General features: G+C 43.2%; 3 protein-coding genes across 5 annotated transcripts in view; 2 read left to right on the plus strand and 1 right to left on the minus strand.

Annotated features, from left to right (window-relative positions):
- Positions 1-372: 372 nt before the first annotated feature.
- LOC306943501 (uncharacterized protein) lies at positions 373-7,840 on the minus strand. The gene is made up of 5 exons (XM_079529883.1): positions 7,228-7,840; positions 4,184-4,253; positions 1,924-2,033; positions 846-905; positions 373-658 (listed from the first exon to the last, which is right to left on the minus strand). The coding sequence occupies exons 1-5, from the start codon at positions 7,626-7,628 to the stop codon at positions 394-396; spliced, it is 906 nt and encodes a 301-aa protein (XP_079386009.1). The 5' UTR covers positions 7,629-7,840; the 3' UTR covers positions 373-393.
- Positions 7,841-10,832: 2,992 nt separating this feature from the next.
- LOC306943277 (uncharacterized protein) lies at positions 10,833-16,138 on the plus strand. The gene is made up of 3 exons (XM_079529511.1): positions 10,833-10,929; positions 13,384-13,758; positions 14,962-16,138. The coding sequence occupies exons 1-3, from the start codon at positions 10,863-10,865 to the stop codon at positions 15,723-15,725; spliced, it is 1,206 nt and encodes a 401-aa protein (XP_079385637.1). The 5' UTR covers positions 10,833-10,862; the 3' UTR covers positions 15,726-16,138.
- A 1,926-nt stretch (positions 16,139-18,064) lies between these two features.
- Positions 18,065-19,179, plus strand: part of ccdc18 (coiled-coil domain containing 18) — a 34,773-nt gene continuing 33,658 nt past the window's right edge. For all 3 annotated transcript variants that reach the window (XM_079529122.1, XM_079529124.1, XM_079529125.1), the window contains exon 1: positions 18,065-18,634. In XM_079529122.1, the coding sequence (XP_079385248.1) occupies positions 18,534-18,634 (101 nt within the window). In that variant the 5' untranslated portion in view covers positions 18,065-18,533. The remainder of the gene's footprint in view (positions 18,635-19,179) is intronic.

Consider the following 19,179-nt stretch of genomic DNA (forward strand, 5'->3'; position numbering starts at 1 on the left):
ATTTGAGGCTTTATTTTTTCGTGTACTATCAATTGAGGCAAAATATATTGGCCCAGAACTGTCAAAGATTAGTTTGTTCAATTTATTTTTTGCCATGTACTGTACATAACATGTATATAACGATTCAACGTGACATAACTTATTTATTCAATGCTCTACCCTGTCCAACTGTATATACTTCCCCATTTTCAACTGTGTTTGTACTGTATATTTTTGACACTTGCTTTGGCAAAGAAAAGGTATGTTTTCTCATGCCAATAAATGTATGTCCGTTTCAATTCGGGCTGCTGCAACACTGACTATTGATTACTACTATTTTTACTTCAATACCTCTTGCGTTTTAGATTACAAAACCCAACCAGGAACATGTAATGTGTTACATTTGAACAAGCTTTATTTCAGTAAAGCATATAAATAAAAAATAATGGGCAAAAAAAACAGCAGTGACAACAAACGTGTGTGCGTGTGGGGAGGATGTCTGTTGTGGTGGTGTGTGTGGAGTGGAGGCAGCCTGAATCCTGTGTATTGCCCGGCAGGCGAAGGATAAGCGGCCCGAATTTGGGTGACGGCACAGGATGGGACGACCCTCCGGTTCCCTTGTCCCAGGTACCCCCAACACCACCTCACAAATGAGCGGTATGCTGTGTACCGGTAACGCCTAAAAAGAATCAATGACATGAATGCGAAAATGAATTACTACAAATACTCTTGCACATGGAAAGGAAAGGACATTGCATTTTGATTACATCATAAAAGTGAAATGGTTTGACAAGCACTGATTCCGAGAGGAAATTGGCTAGAACAATGGCTACAGAAATACAATTATTTATTTATAGTATACTCACTCGTCCTCTGAGAACTCCTCTTCACCTTGGAACCCCTCGCCGAACCGTTGATGCATAACACTGTATGAATGAATGAATGAAATATTTATTTTCGTGTCATGCCACTTTGGCCCATCCCATATGGGATTATATGAAGGTACATTGAAAACAACTGACATTACAGTCCTTCCTGTTCATATTCCGAAATGCATTAGTAAATACATGAATACATATTTGTACAGTATTTGAACAAAAAATGAAAACAAACAAGGCCATTTTACATGTAAATGTCCCTCCTCCTCATTGACCAGGCCTTTTCAAGGAATGAGGCAAATGAAAAGGTGTACTTTTGAAAATTCAGTTTCTCGAAGTACCATATAAATTCATGATTTGGATCTATCTTATTAAAAAGTCTCTCCCTAATAGAGTTGTAGAATGGACAATAAAAAACAAAATGCATTGGATTAATATTGCTTGTGTTTGCCAAAACAGTCAACAATCATGGTAGAAATCATCGTAAAGCACTATTTTGGGTAGCCACCATCTTGTAAATATGCACAACAAGGGTCCAGACACACCCAATAATAAAAATAGTTATTCCATTGAGTCTCTCATGGTCAGAAACCATGAAATATACACCAAGTTTGCATTTCTAGCTCATCTGATTCAGAAGTTAGAGCCAAACCTATTTTCTGGGTGCTAATATTGTGGCAGCCATATTGTGGTGGCCATATTGGATTTCATGGAACATTTCAATACAAAAAAAAATCGTATTCATATCATTGATCAACCTGTGATGTTTCGTGGAAATATCCCTCAGTTTAAAATGTTGCCCTATTCACCCCCCATTATAACTAATGGGGGCTAATATTGTGGTGGCCATATTGGACCTTTTGCCCAAAAATTGACCGGGTTGTCCATATAGGTTGTGATCCTACTGGGTCATAGATATTATTTCTGGAGGACAACTTTGTATGTTATGGCAAATGCAGGTTTCCTAAAAAAAAAAGGGTGGTTTGCCCCCTGGGTAATTCTGAGTTCTACTACAGTTCAACCCCAGTATTCTGTTCCACAGATGTACCATGTGACTCCACCGTACCTATAAGTCATTTGTTGAACCCATGGAGATAAGCAACACGCCGCAAATCCAGGGTGTAATGTTATGCACTCAGGCACATCAGGCTCTGCTTCAGCGCATTTGTCCATAACCTGCAGAACAGAGCAAAATAAACAATATGCAACAATGCAGAATGTTCAGCACATGCACATACACATATCCAATTTACATTGTTCTGTAAGGGGTGGCGGTGGCTCAGGGGTAGAGTGACCGGATGGTAACTGCAAGGTTGCCAGTTTGAACCCGGGCTCCCCCAGAGTTAGTGTCGAAGTGTCCTTGAGCAAGACTCCCTAATTGTATGTATTTGGTTAAAATGGGTAAGGTTTAAAAAAAGGCAAGAGCATGCTCTGTTGCACTGGCCTAAAAGTGGGTCCTTTAAAACGGCTTCAACTTCTGAGAATGTGTTTGGTTCCTTAGCCACCAGATGGCATACCTTAGTATGTATGTATGTATATGTATCCCTAATTGTATGTATCCCTAATTGTATGTATGTATGTATGTATGTATGTATGTTTGTTAGAGACACATGTCTAAATAGTGAATTGTAACATAATGTATACACATTATGTACATACATACATTAGTATACACATTATGTAAATACATACCTTAGTATTGCACTGTACTGTTCTCTGTACTGTACTTCCCTGTGCTGTACTGTACTTCCCTGTACTGTACTCTTCTGTGCTGTACTGTACTCCTCTGTACTGCACTCCTCTCTACTGTACTGCACTCCTCTGTACTGTACTCCTGTGTTGTCCTGTACTGTACTCTGCTGGGCTGTACTGTACTGTATTGTACTGTTCTCCACTGTATTGTACTATACTGTTCTCCACTGTACTGTACTGTACTGTACTGTACTGTACTGTACTGTACTGTACTGTACTGTACTGTACTGTACCATGCTTCTCTGTACTGTACTCCTCTGTACTGTACTGTACTCTGCTGGGCTGTACTGTACTGTATTGTACTGTTCTCCACTGTATTGTACTATACTGTTCTCCACTGTACTGTACTGTGCTGTACTGTACTGTACTGTACTGTACTGTACTGTACTGTACTGTACTGTACTGTACTGTACCATGCTTCTCTGTACTGTACTCCTCTGTACTGTACTGTACCATGCTTCTCTGTACTGTACTCCTCTGTACTGTACTGTACTGTGCTGTGCTGTAGGCCTCTGTACTGCACTCCTCTGTACTGTACTGTGCTGTAGTCCTCTGTACTGTACTGTGCTGTAGTCCTCTGTACTGTGCTGTAGTCCTCTGTACTGCACTCCTCTGTACTGTACTGTACTGTACTGTACTGTACTGTACTGTACTGTACCATGCTTCTCTGTACTGTACTCCTCTGTACTGTACTGTACTCTGCTGGGCTGTACTGTACTGTATTGTACTGTTCTCCACTGTATTGTACTATACTGTTCTCCACTGTACTGTACTGTGCTGTACTGTACTGTACTGTACCATGCTTCTCTGTACTGTACTCCTCTGTACTGTACTGTACTCTGCTGGGCTGTACTGTACTGTATTGTACTGTTCTCCACTGTATTGTACTATACTGTTCTCCACTGTACTGTACTGTGCTGTACTGTACTGTACTGTACTGTACTGTACTGTACTGTACTGTACTGTACTGTACCATGCTTCTCTGTACTGTACTCCTCTGTACTGTACTGTACCATGCTTCTCTGTACTGTACTCCTCTGTACTGTACTGTACTGTGCTGTGCTGTAGGCCTCTGTACTGCACTCCTCTGTACTGTACTGTGCTGTAGTCCTCTGTACTGTACTGTGCTGTAGTCCTCTGTACTGTGCTGTAGTCCTCTGTACTGTACTGTACTGTACTGTACTGTACTGTACCATGCTTCTCTGTACTGTACTCCTCTGTACTGTACTGTACTGTACCATGCTTCTCTGTACTGTACTCCTCTGTACTGTACTGTACTGTGCTGTGCTGTAGGCCTCTGTACTGCACTCCTCTGTACTGTACTGTGCTGTAGTCCTCTGTACTGTACTGTGCTGTAGACCTCTGTACTGTGCTGTAGTCCTCTGTACTGCACTCCTCTGTACTGTACTGTACTGTACTGTACTGTACTGTACTGTACTGTACTGTACTGTACTGTACTGTACTGTACTGTACTGTAGTCCTGTGCTGTAACGGCCATGTGCTTGTGTACCCCCTTTCCATTAGGGTAGAAGGATATGTATATGTACATGTCATCTTGATGTAACAGTACTAACCCTGTCATGGTCTTTACAGCAGACCCTGTCTATTGCAGCATCCATGTTCTGGCAGTGACCACAGGTACACCTGAATGATAAGCACATAAACAATAATGTGAGGGCTTGCACTGATTTGTGTAAACGAAAAGTGCAAATAACTTCACGACTAAAGAGTATAACAATCAGGTCCAGGGCCGTGCAGAGAGCACTGAGGGGGCAGGGGCTCAAACCCCAAAAAAGGTGTGGGCGCGTGTCGATTTTTGGGGGTGGTCTTTTTGTGTGGTCTGTCCCTTGTGCCATTTCATGTCATTGGACAGTAAAATAAGCAATACTTTCTCATTAGTCTGAAACTAAAACTGACTGATGGCAGCCAGCACATTAAAAGTATAACTAGAAAAAGTGCCCTTCTGGGCACAGGTCTCCACCAGGAGGACAGGGGTGTGTGTGATGTTTGGCAAATTGTTTAGGAGAAATATAAACACATATAAAGTGTGTGTGTGTGTGTGTGTGTGTCGCAACCTGGCCTGTTGTAGCGCCACCATGACGCCGATTAGAAAACTGTCAAGTGGCATATCTTCCTCAGCCTAGTGGGAATATGCATGTAGTTTCACCGCAATCGGACGCTGCGTTGAGGAGTTGTGGTGATTTGTACAAAACGAGTACAAAGCGGGCTACTCCTGAAAACTTTAGAAGCCAATCGTAGCCAATCAGGATGGATTATGAGAAATCAAACATCAAACAAATCACATAACTATGGAGAGCATGTGTACCGATTTGCGTGACATTTGGATAAAATATGTAATATTCGAAAACGTGTTTTACATATGTCGGCCTCCTGGTGGCGCTATAAAGAGCTCTGCTCTATAAAGAGCAGATGTGAAAAATTCCAGGCAAAGGTTTGTCCTTGGCCTCTAGGGAGTGTGCATATAAAGTTTTACGCAGATCCGTGCAGTTAGAGGTAAAACCCCTAATCTGCCAGTTATAGCGCCACCATGAGGCCGAGTTGAAAATGTTCCAGTGGAATTTGTTCCTCGGCCTAGTGGGAATGTGCGTGCACAATTTCATGGAAGTCACACGTTGTGTTCATGATTTGCGTTATTTTGTTTGAAACTGAGCACTCCTGCGAACTTTGGAAGCCAATATTAGTCAATCAGGATGGAGTCTGAAAAATCTGAAGAACCCGTTTTGTTGAATGGCTCTAGAGAGACTGTGTACCAATTTGCGTGATGTTTGGACAAGATCTGTAGGTGTACTGTCCAAAAATCTTTTTTGCACAAAACGGCCTCCTGGTGGCGCTATAAGAGGCCAATGTGAATACCTTAGGGCAGAGGTTCAACTGTGGCATTCAGAGAGTGTGTGTGCAGAGTATGGCTGCGATCAAGCCAACGGTGCCGGAGATTAGCTGTTCACAGACGGACGGACGGACACACGGACGGGCGGACAGAGTGCAAAACATACTCTCTCCCCATGCCTTCGGCCTGGTGGAGACAATTAATTATGATAGTGGAACTAGAAAAAGTGCCCTTCTGGGCACAGGTCTCCACCAGGAGGATAGGATTGTGTGTGATGTTTGGCAAAATGTTTAGGAGTAATATAAACATGTTTATTTGTTTGTGTGTGTGTGTGTGTGTGTGTGTGTGTGTGACGCGACTTGGCCTGTTGTAGCGCCACCATGAGGCTGATTTGAAAACTGTCAAGTGGCATTTCTTCCTCAGCCTAGTAGTGGGAATAGGCATGCACAGTTTCACCGCAATCGGACGCTGCGTTGCGGAGTTGTGGCAATTTGTACAAAACGGGCTACTCCTGAAAACTTTAGAAGCCAATCGTAGCCAAGCAGGATGGATAATTATGAGAAATCAAACAAATCACATGATCACATGACTATGGAGAGCATGTGTACCGATTTGCGTGAAATTTGGATAAAATCTGAAGGAGTAATATTAGAAAATGTGTTTTACATATGTCGGCCTCCTGGTGGCGCTATAAAGAGCAGATGTGAAAAATTCCAGGCAAAGGTTTTTCCTTGGCCTCTAGGGAGTGTGCATACATGGTTTTACACAGATCGGTGCAGTTATAGGTAAAAACACAAATCGGCCAGTTATAGCGCCACCATGAGGCTGAGTTGAAAATATTCAAGTGGCATTTCTTCCTCGACCTAGTGGGAATGTGCGTGCCAAATTTCACGGAAATCACACCATGTGTTCATGATTTGCAGCATTTTGTTTGAAACGGAGCACTCCTGCGAACTTTGGAAGCCAATCTTAGCCAATCAGGATGGAGTCTGAAAAATCTGAAAGACCCGTTTCGTTGAATGGCTCTAGAGAGACTGTGTACCAATTTGCGTAATGTTTGGACAAAATCTGTAGGTGTACTGTCAAAACATTTGTTTTACACAAAGCGGCCTCCTGGTGGCGCTATGACAGGCCAATGTGAAAACTTTGGGGCAGAGGTTCAGCTCTGGCATTCAGGGAGTGTGTGTGCAGCACTGCAGAGTATGGCTGCGATCAAGCCAACGGTGCCAGAGATTAGCTGTTCACAGATGGACGGACGGACACACGGACGGACGGACGGACACACGGACGGACGGACGGAGTGCAAAACATACTCTCTCCCCATGCCTTCGGCCTGGTGGAGACAATTATCATTACTTGTCAAATGTTCATTTTGAAGGGCCAATGGCACTTATTGGCCCCCCACACAAGCCCTTATTGGCCCCCACACAAGCCCTTATTGCCCCCCCCCCCCCCCCCCCCCCCCCCCACAAGCCCTTATTGCCCCCCCCCCCCCACAAGCCCTTATTGACCCCCACATAAAAAAGGGCACTTTGAGGCAAAAGGGCAGGGGCTCCAGCCCCCCTAACCCCCTCTCTGCACGTGCCTGATCAGGTCAGAAAGTAAGAATTATCATACATGTCACAGTGTAAGCTGATATCCCAGTTCTGCCGTTTGGCACTTCTCTGGTTATACCATACAATAATACACATGGGTTATTGCACTAAGATACAAACTCATCATGCATACTTTGCATAGGCAATAAATAATTGATTATAAAAGGAACGTTACCAGATAGACACATCGAGATGCTCTCGTGGGTGTGGAGGTTCTGCTGCTGCTGCTGCTGCTGCACGTCCCTCCTCACCGTCGGACTCGTTAGCAGGAGGTAGCAGAGGCTCGAACATGTATGGCCTGACTCCGCGGACATCATGAAATTCATGTTCTTGTTCTTCTTCTTCCTCCACATCCTGCTCGTCTGACCCTTCCTCTTCCTCGTATTCATCGCTGTTTTCTGCGGGCGGGGGTGATGGAGGAGGTGAAAACTCCTCAAAAAAACTCTCCAAGATTTCGTCCTGTGGATCCATTTTGACTTTATTTTGAATTTCCTGCTTTCTCTGGGCTGAGGGTGGAGCTGGCCAAGAGTGCGATTGCCGATTGGTCGCTGGAGGCGGAGCTGTGTGTGAATTCATTATAGCGATATTGACTATTACAATGAATAAACAAACACACAGTTCACAATGTTGTGGTAACTACGGCATTTGAAGAGAGAGAGAGAGAGAGTGTGTGTGTGTGTGTGTGTGTGTGTGTGTGTGTGTGTGTGTGTGTGTGTGTGTGTGTGTGTGTGTGTGAGAGAGAGAGAGAGAGAGAGAGAGAGAGAGAGAGAGAGAGAGAGAGAGAGAGAGAGAGAGAGAGAGAGAGAGAGTGTGTGTGTGTGTGTGTGTGTGTGTGTGTGTGTGTGTGTGTGTGTGTGTGTGTGTGTGTGTGTGTGAGAGAGAGAGAGAGAAAGAGAGAGTGTGTGTGTGTGTGTGTGTGTGTGTGTGTGTGTGTGTGTGTGTGTGAGAGAGAGAGAGAGAGAGAGAGAGAGAGAAAGAGAGAGTGTGTGTGGGTGTGTGTTATAGTATGCCTGCATGACTAGCTCTCACTGCGGGGATCAGAGGCTAAGCAGCCTCTCCGGGCCCGGGGCAATGCTGCCTCAACCCCGCGGAGCGGCTCGGACAACCAGGGCGATATTATTCGTCATAGCGATATTGATTATTATTTACAATGAATAAACAAACACACAAGTTCACTTGAACAATGTTGTGGTAACTAAGGACGGTATTGCAGAGGGTATACATTTCGTCCTGTGGCTGAGAGGGGACGAAAGGAAGGGAAGAGAACAGCGGTACATTAGACAGGCGCTGCGGCGATGAGCGCTGTCAGAGCGGGCAGAGGCAACAGCAGATAGTCCGTAGTCACGCTGCAGGGCTGCGGGTCTCAGAGCGGGCAGACAGGGGTGTTGGTGACCGGGGGAACGTGGGACTCGAGCCCGAAATTTGCGATTGTGCTGCAGTTCCCCTAAAAAACCCCACGCCAACCTCAGTTGCATTCTAACTAAGAGATTCGAGCGAAAAAATATTTTTTTCCAATTACATTTATAGCCAATATGACGCTAAATGTACCGTCAAAAACGCTAGCCTGACCTAGTAGCCACTTGTTGCTAGCGCCGTAGCGCGTCGCGCGTGGTTTCAAGGGTTTCAAACTGTTTTCAGTCAGACCACGTGATGTACAATACCAGCAATAGGAATTCTAGGAATGTCAGCGGACCTTTAAGCATTACACTTGTTTACAACAGGGTCCACCATGTTCAATTCATCAAAACATTTAGAGACTTACAAATAGACACTTCTATATAGACAAAGAACAGTACAGGAATTCATCATAATGGAGGTAAAAAGGGAAAAGAAACATATACAGTGAGGGGAAAAGGGGGGGGGGGTCGGTGGGGGGGGATTCAGATTTTACGGGGGCCAGTTTCGAATTGCAGCCATCCGTAGGTGCCCTTTGAGAGCGGTTTTGAAGGAGTCAAGGGATTTGCATGTCTTAATGACTGTTGGTAGGGCGTTCCACATTTTGGTGGCATAGGAGCGAAAATAATGTAGTCCCTTGTTTGTGCCGAATCTGGGTTGAACATGGTTCGTTGCACTCCCTCTGGTGTTGTGGGTGTGGACTTCGTTAACGTTAAGGAAGTATCTACACAGGTACATGGGTATCTTGGTGGAGTATCGAATCTTGTGGACCAGACCCATTGCAGGATGCTGTACTCTGTCGCCGACCCTAAGCCATGCCAGTCTGTCAAAGTGGGCAGGGGTGAGGTGGGTTCGGGGGGTGAGGCCAAGTAGGAGCCTGACCAGTTTGTTTTGGGAGGTCTGGAGCCTAGTTTTAAGGGCCTTTGAGGTGCTGTGGTACCAGGAGGTGCATGCATAGTCAAAGAAGCCTTGTACAAGGGCTCCTGTTAAGGTCTTCAAGGTGTTTTTGTCGACCAGTGAGGAGATCCTGTAAAGGAATCTTGTTCTTTGGTTGACTTTTTTGATTACGTTGGTGGCCATTTTATCACCGGAAAGATTAGCCTCCAGGATGGAACCTAGGTAGGTAATTTCATCTTTACGTGTGATAACATTGTCACCCAAGAAGCCAAGAAGCCATTTGCCTTGCTGAGATTACTATTAGATCCAAAGAGAATGGATTCAGTTTTTCCCAGGTGTAAAGATAGTTTGTTATCAGCGAGCCAGGTGCAGATTCTACCGAGTTCAGAGCTGAGGGCATTTTCAACCTGCAGTTTGTCCCTGTCCGAGACCAGCAGTGCCGTGTTGTCTCGCAGGTGTCATCCAGTGGGAGCAATTACTAATTATACCCCTCGGGCCGAAAATTAAGGGAGAGAGACCAGGCATTGTCCTTGCGTTTAACTAGAATTTATTGAAGGACAAACATGCATGACAAATTATGACTTCAGTACGCTACATTCTGAGAGAAGTAGGCCTATCTCTGACAAGAAGCATCAGAACTGAAGACAAGTACCAGTCCGGAGGAAACATGACAATTTATATATATGGGCAAATGCACCACACCATGTTGTTCATCCCATTTCTTCCAGTTAAAAACCTGATCTAGCTCACAATGTGTCTCATCGCAATGCATCATTATCCAATACCTTGTAGATATGCTATTTTCAGGTCACCTTTACATAATAGGTTTACAATTTACAATTTACAATTTAGGCATTTAGCAGACGCTCTTAATCCAGAGCGACTTACATTAAGCAAGAACAAAAAGCATGGGAATACATCACATATGTAAAATGCATTTATCGCGAAACATGCGTAAGCTAAGAACGTGACTAGAACATATCTATATAATGACACTATACATATAAACTATAACTAGAACATATCTATATAATGACACTATACATATAAACTATACATATATGCTATACTATGCTGTACATATATACTATGAAGTGCTATGACTACATACAATGCACTTATTGTGCTGTCTACATGACATGCTATAAGTCTGTTTCAAATGCTATATAAGTCTAAGAAGTGCTGTCTAAGGGGGGTAGGGTAAGTGCTATGGGCCATGATGGAGTCTGAAAAGGTGGGTTTTCAGACTACGGCGGAAGATCGGGAGTGATGCTGCAGTTCTGATTGCAACGGGAAGTGCATTCCACAGTTTTGGGGCCAGAAGGGAGAAGAGTTTGGGACGTGTGGTTTAAACTGGTTATACTGATCTTGGTTTTTATTTTATTTCTAACTTTAGTTATAGAGCGCAAGTATAATGTTTTAAGTCATATAAGTCTTATTTGACAGTGATCCCTTTTAAAGTCCTCATTCCATTCCTTCATTTCAGACCAGTGTGTGTAGTCCAAACCGCAGGTGAAGATGAACTCTCCAGACTCAGCCAGGGCTCTCTCTATTAAACAGGAACCTGAAGATCACCCACACCTCAGTACGTTTCATGTGCTCTCCCTTTCTTTCATATTATTTTCTGTTCAGTTGTAGAGCTGTTACAATAATAACACAGAAGTATAGATGATTCGTGTACTAATGGTACACGAATCATACCTCTTCAGGAAACACTACCCTTCCTCTCTGCCTGACCTACTTGTTGTTAACTAGTTGTACGAACGCTTGTTTTCTATTGTTGTATTGTTTATTGGATCTTGTTTAGTCGATACACTTAATTGTTTTAGCTCATGCTCATTTGATTTAGCTATTTTGTCTCATCTGTTTAAGGAAATAGGTAGCTGATATATTGCACTTTTACCTTAGCGCTAGGTATACTCTTGGTTGCTTGTTTTTGCAGAAAATGCACTAAAGACTTCTGGTGATTAGTAGTTTTTGTTCCCTACCTATGTTGAATACACTTATTGTAAGTCGCTTTGGATAAAAGCGTCTGCTAAATGACTGTAATGTAATGTAATGTAATGCATGACACAGCATTTCACAGATTACAGTCTGCACTTTATAATCAGGGAAAAACAATTCCGTGCACGAGGAATTATGGTGCTGATCGGTACAGCAATTTGTGAGGTTAGCCCTGTGAACTGTGACCTTATTTCACATTCCACCAACTAGAAGTCAAACACTTACTTTCCTTTGACTCGTCAAATCTCTTTTATTTTAGGGATGGGACGATTATCATTATTTTCGTTTTTCGTGATAAAAAACACAATAATTGTATGGACACCGACAGCGAGTCCAGCGACACGGCTTCATCGGCAAAGGGGGCTAAAACGGACCGAGAGAGAGAACGACACCTCCTCCTCTCAATGGACGACGATGATGAAGATGGATCCCAGGGAGACTCAGATCAGGACGAGAGGCCGTCTGCAGGGAGTGAACTGAATGACTTTTTAAGAGACAAATCCAAAGCGCCTTTCGGACCACTGTCGGGGTGGAAAGAAAACACACAATGTTATCCCAAGTTGGCAGCTGTAGTGAACACCTGTGTCTGGCGCTATTTAAGAGTTCATTACGCGCTATTTAAGAGTTCATGTTACGGTAGGGTGGATGGTGTTTTATAACTCAGTGCTTTCATGAAGCCTCGAATAAATGATGGCATGGAGTTTATTTCAGTTCAATTTTACGGCAAGAGAAGCAAAATGCTGTTCGTTTACAATTGACAGCGTGTGCTGTGCTGCTTTGGTTTATTGTTTTTAATTTGATGGACAGGTAATGCCTGTGTCAGGTGCTGTTTAAGTGTTGATGTTACCGTTATACGGTCGGGTGTTTCACTGTTTTATTATAATTAATTGTGCGTCACTGCTTTCATAAAGCCTCAAAAATGAGCTTCAAATAAAGCCTCAAAAGGGGGGGCACGGTGGCACAGTTGGTAGTGCTGTCGCCTCACAGGTCCTGGGTTCGATTCCCGCTCGGGCGCTGTGGGTGCTGGCGGCGTGTTTCCTCCTCCGCGTCATCAGTGCCCATACCCGAGGCGGGGTTGGCGAAAGGGCCTTTCTGTGTGGATTTTGCATGTTCTCCCCGTGTCCCCTAGGGTAGGTACCCTCACAAAAAACATGCCGTAATCCTGGTCTCTAAACTGCCTCCTCCTGGCCAGCCGGGGCGCCTGATGGAGGGGAAAAGAACTGGTTGGAATAACATGTTCCTTCCACGTGCTACGTCCAACCAGGGAAACTCCCCCCTGTCAGGTGTAAAGGAGCAACTTGGACACTCAGGCATGAAGGAAGCATGAGTTCAAGCCCGTTGCTCTCCCCATGTCCCCCATATATGGGGACTAGGTTGGTGGAGGGTGTGTAGAGCCCAGGATCACATTAGATAATTGACACAGGGGTGAAAAATGGGTTACAAAATCGTGGGATAAAAATTATAAAAAAAATAAAGCCTCAAATGAGGCTTATCGTTGCCGACTTCTTACTTACAGTTGAGAGTTGAAAGCCTCATATATCAATGTTTGTGTTACGCAATGTTTGTGTTTACACTATGACATAAAATTGTCCATTCATTGTCAATGGGAATTGAATGTTTGTGTAGAACAAAACATTAGGACACACACTAAAAGCTGGACATAGGAGGGGCTAGCGCCCCTCAAAAATACAATGTATAAATAAAAATCACACCCATGTGAAGTGAGGGGCGCTCTTATCATCATGCATCATCTCATTCTGGCCAATCACAATTTGCGTCCTCACTTTTGTCTTCAATGTTTGTGTTTACACACTTTTGTCTATAATGTTTGTGGTTTACGTTTGTGTTTACACAAACACTCAAAGTTGGGCTAGCACCCCTCAAAAATATATAAAGAATATACTGTGAGTGGTTTCCTTTAGCTATAGCCTCTATAGCAGGCTATAATTGTTCCATTTTGTGACGAGATTAAGTGAAAGAATATTTTTGCATTTTAGGAATCTAGTATTAACTGTTGTAATTGTTCTGCTCCTAGACATCCTGCACATGGTTGTGTGTAAAGAGGAGGATTTTATTAAAAAGGAGAGGAGCTCCAGTCTGCTCCAGGAGGAACCAGAGCCTCCACACATTAAAGATGAACAGGAGGAGATACTTCAAAGACCAGAGCACCCTGATGGGTCAATGTTGACATTACTAGCAGTGAAAAGTGAAGAAGAAAATGACAGTGATGAAGAAGAAGACTCTCTCTCTCACTGCTCTGAAGTTGAAGTTAAACTTGAATCTGACACTGAAGTCACTGAAGACAGTGATGATTGGGAGAAGACCAGTGAAGACGGTGATGACGAACAGCGTGACAAGAGTTTCAGTGAGTCAGGTCCCCTGAGCACACACCAGCGTATCGACACTAGAGGTAAACCTTTCCACTGTAACCATTGTAAGAAGTTTCATGACCATTTGCTACTTTTGTGTTAATCAAGTAGTGGAGTGCGAGGAGGATACATTTCACACAAACTTGTATGGAATCACATGCAAAACAATAAAAACAACAAATTGACATGCGATTAAATATAATGTGCTGTTAGCTTGTAGCGATCTGTAAGATCTGAGATTATTTCATTTCCAGCACTGCAGACTCATGGCCCTACCTCGCATGGCGCCTTATCCCATATGCATAATAAGCATCTTTGTATTACTAGTAGTCGGTCACATATATGCATATCACCATTTATGGGCATAGCGGTCGGATCTGTGGCTCTGGAAAACCTGATGCAACCATGTATGCCTATGGGTATACCCGATATCTGTCTAAAGTGTTCAATTCCATTCCATGTTACAACACATGCAAATGATTTGAGAAGTATATTGTGAGAGAAATGTATACGCTGCACCACTGGCAACGGTACCCCCTAGACAGGCCAAGGAGGTGTTTGGATGGGAAAGTAGATTAGAGAAGTACTTGTAGGAAAATACATAAAGTATGTCAGACCCTGCAGTCCTACAGTATGTATTGCAAATAATTCTGGTGTGATTCACTATAAATTACTGTATAACAGGTGCGTAGCGTGGATCAAATGATTGACTGGGCAAATTAGATAGGTGTGAAGTGTGAACGGCTTGGGGGACCATTTAAAACAAAGGCGGCTTGCATCTTGTGGTTTGCTATACTAAACAGAAATTTGCATGCACACGGGCTGACAAAGTAGGCCCGCGTGGCCCAATGGACCCTACACCAGTGCTGTATAAACCATTATAGCCTACAGCACTTTTCAGCACGGTTTTCGCGAGACTTGGCAATATGGTAGAGGGCTATGCCAACCGGTGAGGACGCCAAGCCTACGAGTCCACGACCTTTGGCCAAAGGGTGGCGCTATAGCGCTGAATTGAAAATGCAAACTTTGAACAGGCATATCTCATGAATCTTGCTAAAACTTTGAAGCCTGGTTTTGAGTATAATAATAATATAATAATAATAATAATAGTATAATAATAATAATAATAATGTGCTTATTTAGTAGAGTCTTGGTAGGTAAAAGCTTTGTACATGGAAGATAGAAAATTGTATTTAAATTTTAGAAGTCCAGTGTTGACTAACATCTTATTTCTCTGCTCCTAGCCAGTGACGTTGAAGACATCTCTTCACACTGCTCTGGAGTTGAAGTTAAAATTGAATCCGACACTGAAGTCACTGAAGACAGTGATGATGGTGGAGTGATCACTGAAGACAGTGATGATGGTGGTGGTGGAGAGACAAGTGGAGGTGTGCACACTGAAGAAAAGCCTTTCCGGTGTAAACAGTGTAACAAGAGTTTCACTCGTACACTTCATCTCGTGATACACCAGCGTGTCCACACTGGAGAAAAACCTTTCCGGTGTAAACTGTGTAAAAAGAGTTTCATTGATTCAGGTAAGCTGAAGACACACCAGCGTATCCACACTGGAGAAAAACCTTTCCAGTGTAAACTTTGTGACAAGAGTTTCAGATACTCGTATGCTCTGAGAAGACACCAGAATGATCACACTGGAGAAAAACCTTACCACTGTAATGATTGTGACAAGAGTTTCAATACGGCAGGTGAACTGAAGAGACACCAGCTTCTCCACACTGGAGAAAAACCCTTCCGCTGTAATTATTGTGACAAGAGTTTCAGTCAATCGAGTCACCTGAAGGCACACCAGCGTCTCCACTCTGGGGAAAGACCTTTCCAGTGTGAACACTGTGGCAAAAGCTTCTTGCAGTCAAGTAATCTTAATACACACATGCGTGTCCACACTGGAGAAAAACCTTATCACTGTAAACACTGTGACAAGAGTTACAGCCATTCAGGTGACTTGAAGAGACACCAGCGTGTCCACCACGCTGAAGAGCAGGATGTTTAAAAAATATATATTATTATTATTATTATAATAATAATAATAATAATAATAATAATAATAATAATAAACGTTTTCCAGCCCTGGAAAAGGTTTAGAATTAATGAAATGCTTTGAAGTGGAATGATAAGTATTGATAATGTTTATCCCACAATTTTGTAACCCATTTTTCACCCCTGTGTCAATTATCTAATGTGATCCTGGGCTCTTCACACCCTCCGCCAAACTGCATGTTTTTTGTTAGGGTACAGTCTCTCTAGAGCCATTCAACGAACCGGGTCTTTCAGATTTCTCAGACTCCATCTTGATTGGCTAAGATTGGCTTCCAAAGTTCGCAGGAGTGCTCAGTTTCAAACAAAATGCTGCAAATCATGAACACATCGTGTGATTTCCGTGAAATTGTGCACGCACATTCCCACTAGGCCGAGGAAGAAATGCCACATGAACATTTTTAACTCAGCCTCATGGTGGCGCTATAACTGTCCGAAAAGTGTTTTTACCTCTAATGGCACGGATCTGTGGCTAACTTTGTATGCCAACTCCCTAGAGGCCAAGGAAAAACCTATGCCTGGAATTTTTCACATCTGCTCTTTATAGCGCCACCAGGAGGCTGACATATGTAAAACACATTTTCTAATATTACTCCTTCAGATTTTATCCAAATTTCACGCAAATCGGTACACATGCTCTCCATAGTCATGTGATCAAGACGGGTTTGTTTGATTTCTCATAATCCACCCTCATTGGCTACGATTGGCTTCTAAACTTTTCAGGAGCCCGCTTTGTACCCGTTTTGTACAAATCGCCACAACTACTCAACGCAGCGTCCGATTGTGGTGAAACTGTGCATGCATATTCGCACTAGGCTTTGGAAGAAATGCCACTTGACCGTTTTCAAATCAGCCTAATGGTGGCGCTACAACAGGCCAAGCCGCATCACACACACACACACACACACGTTTATATTGCTCCTACACATTTTGCCAAACATCACACACACTCCTATCCTCCTGGTGGAGACCTGTGCCCAGAAGGGCACTTTTTCTATTCATGCAATTTTGTTTTTTGTTGTACTTTGTTTTGTATATGTCAATCAAAACAACTGCATGTAAATATTGTAAACCACAATGAACAATGAATGCATTGCAATAAAAAGGAGTGCAAGCGGGAGTAGACGTGAAAATGAGCGCAGAAGTGTTTTAGTTAGTGTTTTAGTGTTAAAGTTAAATACCTTTTTAAAATGTACAATTCTTGGTACAAAGGGAGTCCACACGCCTCAAGCCTAGAATGGCTGTTCCGGTGCATCACAGGAACAAGGACACAAGTTGCAGAAGGAGAGGACACTGGAGCAGCATGGACATTTTAAGCCTTTTATTAGGTGCTAGTATAGATAACAGCAGACAGATCAGACCAGCATTTCTTTAAGTGGTTGCATCTCCCTTCATTTCTGTGCCAGCTAGCGGTTAGCATTTATAATAATAATAATAATAAACTTTATTAAGTTTATTTATAGAGCACCTTCATGACACGAGTGCAGCGCAAAGTGCTTTACAGAAGAAAATAAACTAAGCATATCAAACATAAAAATCAAGGCACATTCAAATACAAAGTACATGAAGTGCTAAGAACATTAAAAACAGAGCAAGGTCAATGAAAAGTAAAAAAAAAACAGGCATAAAAAGGCATTAAAATGGGCAGAACAGTGGGAATAACAGAGATAAAAGGTTAAAAAAAAGCTCAGTTTACTCTAGGAATACTCTTAGTTTGAAGAGATCGTCCACCGGAAGTCGTATATCGGGCTAATATCTGCCAAAAGAACACTGCCTTGATTTGTATAGGTTGACAGTTCACCATAACCGCAGATCCATAGAGTATAGACAGTTACGCAGACTCCTTTCACTTCATGGGGCCAGTCCTCAACAAATAGGTACAAGTCCTGGACCGGAAGTAGGCAGAAATGCATTGGACTCAACCTTTATTTTTGATTGTTTTGTAGTAATCGAACAACATAAACATTAGTATACATTACAGAGACGTTAGTTGTTACTGTACAATACTTTAAAAACAGTTGGCATGTTGCACACATGCCTAAAATTGCTCTCATTTGCGCCGCCCTCGTTGAAAACTGTATTTCAAACTCCAGCTTGTCGCCTTGTCCCTCTCCAGGCTGCATCATGGACAGCGCTCGAGCGCTCGGTTTCTGCCCCCTCAATATCGTAACTCTTCTATTAAATGGCTCTGACCAGAACGCGCCACTATTCCCGGCCCCTGGGCATCACAAACATGATCATAAACCTCTGCACCAATCACTTTACAGACGTGATCTATTGACCAATCAGAAAGCGCGTTGTTGATGCGTAGACTGTATCCCCGGAGGAATATGAATGAAGATACAACTTTGGCAGGCTGGCGTGGATAAAATTAATAGATTTATGAAGATGCAGTCGGTTTAATGTGTTTTATGACACCAGGAACTTGGCAAGTAAATTGTTTAAAGCATGCCTGTTACGTTTACTTGGCCTTAGTTGGGCCATTTGGTGCCATCCCAAACATACCAACCTGTTCATATCTGACACAGTGGCAGTGCTTTGTTTACAGTTGCCAAGTTGGCTATTTTATTAGCTAATAAGTTGTCTCTTCAATTTTGACCGTCCGTCACTGACCGTCATTGTCTTGGGAATCTTGTATTCCGTTTGTTATCTATTCCTCATTTCTGCCTGCACGCACACGTTTACTAACGGTAGCTTTGTTAAGTTGCTCACCGTAGCAAAGTAACCTACAGTATGCGACGCTGTTAGGAGTTGTCTTCTACTAATGTTTGAAAACGAGGAGAATCTTAACGAAGATGTGGCCACTTTAAGGAACCGGCTTCGATTCACCGAGCTCAGTCTTCAAAGTGTGGAAGAACAACTGAGGTGAGAGTGACAGCTATGATCTATAGATAGCCCCCTTGAAGAGAAAGCCTAAAATCAAATAGTTGGTAACACTTTGCATGATTTACAATAACATTGTGGTTACTAGCTCATTGGGTACAGTGTACATTAGATTGAGTTATAAAATGTAACAACAAATTATACTCTACCAGTGATGTAAATAGGTTTTCAATGTAATGAGTCCCGGGATGCACAGGTGGTCATTCTAATGAGTCCCAAAAAATTCTAATGAGTCCCAAAAAAAATCACACCTGTGTGAAGTGAGGGGATGCAACGTGTGGGGGTTCGCGGGGGGGGGGGTGTTCCAGACCCCCAGGAACACGCCCAGGCCGGTGCCGCGTCGCGTCCGAAACGGTTGAGAATGACAGAGTTACCGTGTGTGGCGGCCCCTCTACTGTACTGTAATGTACTGGCACCCCCGAAAGCATACAGTTAATACGTGCGTGTGTGTTTGTGTGTGCATTAGGTTGCGCACAGATGGTGAAAAACAACCATGCTGTTTTCGGGCTCACACCCAGCCACCCACC

This window comes from Electrona antarctica (assembly GCF_951216825.1).
Source record: "Electrona antarctica genome assembly, chromosome: 19".
NCBI lineage: Eukaryota > Metazoa > Chordata > Actinopteri > Myctophiformes > Myctophidae > Electrona > Electrona antarctica.

Bases quoted from the DNA above. Each gene is read 5' to 3' on its own strand.
- LOC306943501 (XM_079529883.1), bottom strand. From the start codon at position 7,628: ATGAATTCACACACAGCTCCGCCTCCAGCGACCAATCGGCAATCGCAC. The intron at 2,034-4,183 runs GTTAGTACTGTT...TCTGTTCTGCAG, and splicing joins GCTGTAAAGACCATGACAGG to GTTATGGACAAATGCGCTGA. The intron at 906-1,923 runs GTACGGTGGAGT...TCATTCATACAG, and splicing joins GTTCAACAAATGACTTATAG to TGTTATGCATCAACGGTTCG.
- LOC306943277 (XM_079529511.1), top strand. From the start codon at position 10,863: ATGAACTCTCCAGACTCAGCCAGGGCTCTCTCTATTAAACAGGAACCT. The intron at 10,930-13,383 runs GTACGTTTCATG...TTCTGCTCCTAG, and splicing joins TGAAGATCACCCACACCTCA to ACATCCTGCACATGGTTGTG. The intron at 13,759-14,961 runs GTAAACCTTTCC...CTCTGCTCCTAG, and splicing joins CCAGCGTATCGACACTAGAG to CCAGTGACGTTGAAGACATC.